Source organism: Cyprinus carpio, chromosome B7, assembly GCF_018340385.1.
Source record: "Cyprinus carpio isolate SPL01 chromosome B7, ASM1834038v1, whole genome shotgun sequence".
NCBI classification, from domain to species: domain Eukaryota; kingdom Metazoa; phylum Chordata; class Actinopteri; order Cypriniformes; family Cyprinidae; genus Cyprinus; species Cyprinus carpio.
In genome coordinates, this window is record NC_056603.1 from 42,231,098 (window position 1) to 42,237,097 (window position 6,000).

General features: G+C 34.3%; 1 protein-coding gene across 8 annotated transcripts in view; it reads right to left on the reverse strand.

Moving 5' to 3' along the window:
- The window catches only part of LOC109048089 (M-protein, striated muscle-like), a 46,414-nt gene extending 40,827 nt beyond the window's left edge, over positions 1 to 5,587 (reverse strand). For 5 of the 8 annotated variants that reach the window (XM_042728728.1, XM_042728727.1, XM_042728730.1 and 2 more), the window contains exons 1-3: positions 5,430 to 5,587; positions 4,459 to 4,669; positions 646 to 780 (exon numbers count right to left, since the gene is read on the reverse strand). In XM_042728728.1, coding sequence (XP_042584662.1) covers positions 646 to 780; positions 4,459 to 4,601 — 278 coding nt within the window. In that variant the 5' untranslated portion in view covers positions 4,602 to 4,669; positions 5,430 to 5,587. The remainder of the gene's footprint in view (positions 1 to 645; positions 781 to 4,458; positions 4,670 to 5,429) is intronic. The other 3 variants (XM_042728726.1, XM_042728731.1, XM_042728732.1) reach the window with 3 other exon arrangements.
- Between the last annotated feature and the right edge of the window lie 413 nt (positions 5,588 to 6,000).

The window sequence follows — 6,000 nt, forward strand, 5'->3', positions numbered from 1 at the left end:
AGTTCGTTGTTCGATGTTACATTTAAAATTAATGTCTTGTATCAAATCGATTATTTATCATTACAAATGTGTAATAACGCATATTTAAATATATGACATACACGTTTAAATCTAAATGACATTAAAGTGTATTTTAGTTCAGCATAAATACATTTTAATCATATTTTAAAAACATTCTAATTAGTTTTTACATATAAAAAATGTACTTAAGTCCTATACTTAAGTGGGTAAAAATCACTCAAGTTCATTTACTTGCATTTAATATAAATGTAACATACAATACATTTCATTTAGTTGCAATTATTGTGAAATTAAGTGTCCAAAAACGTTAATTAAATTCAGTTCACACTTAAGTATATTCTTTTAAAGAATATAATTTCAGTACTTTTTTAAAAGTATGCTAAAGTGTAGTTCTTTTTCACAAGGGTTAAAGAACAATGCTAAAACATTTCTTCAATGGGATATGGCCATAAAGTCCTACAGTATGTGCAGCCTTTTTTTAAACTTTGTGCGTGTAGGGCTATAAATAGCATATAACTGAAGTGCTTGATAATACCAAACACATGCTGATAATAGAAATCATGACGTACAGAACAGCTGCATGTGTTTGTTCCAACACAAACAAATCCCAGATTGTTTCTTTACCTGCCCCTGAAGATGGGCACCACATAACCGATGATCTGGTTTTCCTTGTCCATGGCCAGATAGGTTGGTTTGGCTCTCTTGGGCAGAGGGCTCGCCCCACCCTCACCTAGACCCGTGTATGTGGCAGCTCTGATGCTGCAATGGTGCAGAAATTGCAACATACACACATGTGTGTGAGTATCCAGCACTTCTTTCACATGCTATTATGAGTTTTGGAAGGGGTGTGGAGTTGTAAAGAAAGGATGTTAGGTTGAAAAACATCTTAAGATTGAATAAGGTTAAGGGAGTGAGTGGGAAGGAGGTTAATCACCTCAGTGATCCTGAATTACAATAAACCACCAATAAAAGCTTCATCAATGGTCAAAAGTATGAAGTGGTAGAATCTACACCCTCCAATCTTCACTTAGTATTATAAGTCTATGAACTTTCACATTGCCTGTCTTTCAATTGTGGGGTCCTTTTTAGTAGTCTAATCTCCAAGAAACCTCTGAAGAATTCTTTTATTTTTCTACTCCCTACTAAAAATTCTACATAAAACAGCATTTGCAGCCCATTTTACTTCAATAATGTAAAATATTCCAAGATACAGTTACAGGATATACAACATTGTGGAAAATAGAACACTTAATTGTATTGGAAGTGCTCTTATAGTGTCCTTCAAATCTTAAAAGTATATATATTTTAAAAACTGTACTTGCAGATAATGTAAAATTACTGAAGAAAGTGACTTTTTTATGAGTTTGTTCATTAACATGCTTGAGTACACTCTGAAAAAGTGCTCTTTGTAATAATGCCAAATTAAAAATTGTACAATATTCACATTCTTGTGTTTTAATAACCTTTTGTGCTTTAGAGAATTGAGTTTATTGCTTATATTTTAAAGAAGTGTAAATATTTTGTTGTGTTGATTGATTATAATTTTAACTGTAGTGTGTTATATTACTTGTAAGATTAATATATTTTAAAAGTACTAAATTGCAACTTCATCATTACAAATGTGTGATTACAAATAGATTTAACTACATAACATACAAGTTTCAATAGAAATAGTGGTACTTAAACCATATTTCAAAACAATAGAATTATGAAGTTAAACATAAAGAAACATATAACAGTGAAAAAGTACTCTAAAGTTCAGCTAATTGCATTTAATATTCGAATTGCATTTGAATTTTAACTATAATATATTTTCATTTGATTGCAATTAACATGCATTTAAGTCTCCAAAAAACATTACATTCAGTTCACACGTAAGTATTTTCTATTTTATTAAATAGAAAGGAAGAGGTACTGGTAATTTTCTGCCAGGAAATTATCCATTAATTTTATGCATTAATAAATCCATTAATAAAATTAACCCTAAAATGCAATGCAATGAAGTAAACAATAATAATAAAAACAAAATCATATGGAAAATTCCTTCATATTAATACAGTATATTGTTCCCTATATATATGTAAATAGGTTCAGGGCAGAACTTAACTTTATTTGTTAAAAAGTGGTCTCAATATGACAAGTATAATATTAAATTAGTTGAATTTGTTGTGCTATAATATTCCTAATTTGTAGGTTACTTTGAATCTGCTAAATGAAATTCTAAGCTTAATTTCTGACCTGTGTGCATTCTTTTCTGACTAATAGCAAATGCAAATAAGTGCTCATAAATGAAAAAGCACATCCATTGTAACAAAGCAATACCTGACGTTCACCACCAGAGGACCCTATCACTCGCTGCAGTCAGCACACCTGCTGCTCATTTGTTCATGTATCTTTTGAGTATTTAAACACTGGGTTATCCTCAGCTGTCTGTCAAGTCTTGTCTTCCGTAAGACTGTAAATCTGAGCCTTATTTCCCTACTACATTTGTTCTGCTCTTTGGATTATACTGCTCAGATTTACATAGTGTGTGTTTGCATAGTGTGTTTACATCTCAATTCCTCTGCTTCTAATCTGTCAATACACTCATGCCTTCAGATGACTTATACCCTTCATATACCCTTCACATATCACTATCTTCCTCATGCCTCTCACGAGTGTGTGTATAAATAGACATTCAAGAGTTCGGGAGAGAGATGGTGGGGGCCTTTAGGACAGATAAAGTGATCTAAAAGTAAACCAGGATTGGATAAAAACTGTATTCCCCTAGCATGGAAAAGCTTTCAGTTTGCCACATCTAGCAAAGACAGTTGGGAGCACATATATCATTGGATAACCTGATTAATGGTGCCGAAACAGAAACCTAAGAGCCAACCTGCCATCCTGCTTAAATCCTGTACAGCACAGCAGCTCATAAAGAGGGATCTGTTCAGGCTAAAAACAAACGCATGTGTCCTCTTTTTCCCAAACATGTCCTGGCTGGGCTTTCTAAAATGTCTGTGTTTTTGCTTTGTTTTCCTATTGTTTTCATACTTGCCGAAAGTAATGACTGTAGAGTAGTCTGTAGCATGTATAGCATGCACGCATTCTACATAATTAGCCAATCGTGACATGCAAGGAGGTGGGATCTACAGAGAACGAAAGCAATTCAAATATGAGTACATATAATGTACAAGGACTGTAGAGAGGATCAGTAAGAATACAAAGACAAAACTAGGACATTTAAAGCAAAAAAGAGGAAGTATCGTCCTCTGAATATGAACCAATATGGATATTCAACTGCAAAACTATAGGAAAAGAAGATTGTGGACATCCATGCAACTCTGAAAAGAAGACAATTTGCATCAGGGAAACTATTATTTTTTTATCCTTTGAATAGAAGTAACTTAAGTTTTTTGATACGAGAAAGAGAAAAACACTTTTTATTCAAATAAAAATCATGCATTGGCAGCCTGTAGGTGCCTTGTGTCTGTTTGTAGATAAAAAAGTGAAACTCTGCATACGAGTATCTGTTATTAAGGCCGTTTTCATCATGCTATATAAATCTAATCAAATACACTTTAAGCATTCGGTCTCTCTTTAACTCTAAATCACACACACATACATACAGTGATTTAGAAAAGTTAATGCATAATGCATGTGACACACATAACAACATCTACTTCTGTAGCCTCTATAAATACACCATGACGTCAAGAACACCAAATGAAGTGGCGAGTTATGTTATGAATGCTATTTATATTACGACATGAAACCAAGTGATGAAGAAACCAATAAAATCATGACTGAGCCTTGCGAGATTTCAATTTGTGCAAGCTGTTGTAAGATTCTTGAAGCTACAGTTACATTAGTCCCTTTACAAGACACTCAAGATAACCTTACGCTCTGACATTCAGAGTGACCCAGTAATCAACAGCCTAGACAAAAACGAGCCAACGGTCACGTGACCAGAGGGAGTAAATCAAACAAAACAGAGGCACAAATCCAAACCACAGAAAGGCCTAAAAAGATTCACAGCAAGTTCTGAATCTAAGAACCAAACTTAAGTCTTAGATCATGTAAATGTGTGACTGTCTGTCATTTAAACTCAGCTAAAAGTCCTCTAGATAGAAGAACCAACTCCAATGACACTATTCTGTAAAAAACACCAATATACCAAAGGAAAAGCCAATACCCACATATCATAAAGTGAACGTGGCCCGTCAACCAAAGAAATTATAAGTGTCAGCAACAAGCACGCTGCATGCAGAAAACAGCTATAAACTGCATGTTTTAAGGATGTTTTAGGTTGAGTGGGAGATACGGATTAGACGAAGCAAGAGGGGTGACAGTAGTGGGTCATTATTGTGTTCGGGTGAAGGATACAGTAAGTGTATTATAAGGAAGAGCTGGCTGCTGGAAAGGGTTCAGGTGACAGATCTCTCCATGCTCTCTTACCCCTTGGTGCTTTTGCTGCTATGTGAAGAGTAAGTGCTAGAGCTCTGCTGGTATTGGCTGATAGCAGACTCCGTCTCTCGGCTACGGTAGCCGCGATCATAATGGCGGTGGTGTTTCTGGTAGAACGGTATCGATCCCGACATTGTGTCCTCTTGAGCTCAGATACTGTCTTCAGTTCTCAAGCTCTTTTAGTCAGAAGAGTCAAAACTTTCTATCAACACATTACATACGAGTATTACACCCAGTGATTTGTCAGGAATATTTTCACAGGCAAGAATGATCAGTTTTAAATTAGTCTGAAAATATTTGGTGCATTTCCTGTTTTTTAGCAATTTGCACTGTTGCTTTGAAGCTATGTTGCTTTGAATTTCTTTTGAAATGCCATTAACCTTGTTTAATAAATAAATAAATAAATATTTTCTGCACCATAAAGAATTTTAAACACCTTTTTAAAATTATTATTAGTTTTTTACAAAAAAAATGTGTGTTTTTAATAATATTTATTTATGCTCTTAGTTGACTGCAAAGTTAAGCCGTTCTCATGGTATTTTTAATGTCAGGAATTTATAGGTTGCAGTTTAACACAATTCATTAATTATATTAATTTCCATTGCCCAAAACTGCGGTTGATGTTTGCATGTTGTCATTTACAGTTTTGCTGCTTCATAATTGTTTTATTGTTTAAATATCCTTTGCTTTTTTTTTAAACTTCAGATATTATTTTTTTTTTTCCAGTATCAGTGTCAAAATGCATCATGTTTCCGTTGCCAGCCCATGCAATGCGACGAATATCCCACAAAAATTCAGCGTGTAAAAAAAAAAAAAAAAAAAAATCTATTTTCGAATCTTTTTTTTTTTTTTTTTTTTTTTTGCCAACCAACCTCAGTTTTCCTTACGAATTTAGTATCAATTAAGATTCATAAATCATCTTCTGTTTCAGCTGACAAACTTCATGCAGTGGATCCTCTCACCTTGCCAAAGGTCTCCAAACAGCTCAGAGCCGGACCAGAGAGCAGCGCGTCAGGAGCTCAACCAAGATCCAAATCCAAGCAAAGACGCAAACTGGCGCGGCGCTGTGACCGGGAGCTGCTGTCCACACAACAAAAATAATATTGGCGATGGCAGGAATGTCCAAGCGACTCTCACGGCCTTTTATGGCGACAGGGGCCGTTAAATATAGCCGTAGTGCACAGGAGTATCGGCGCATTTTACGCTGCAGTTCTGTACTTAGCGTAACTCTTTACGCGTTAAATACACTGGTGTTAGTTTATACGGTTGTCATGTACAGTATAAAAAATATGAATGACTTTGGGTTTTACATAATAACCAAGTGGCGTTTATTTAAGGTATGACAGTAGTATATATATATATATGTATACTATATACTGTAGTATATATATATAATGTATACTGTATATATGACAGTAGTATATATATAATGTATACTGTATATATGCTATGATGAACAACACCTGTGATATTGAATATGTCCACTAAACTAGCTTAAACAGAAACGATCTCATTTTTATCTGCATAAAGTTA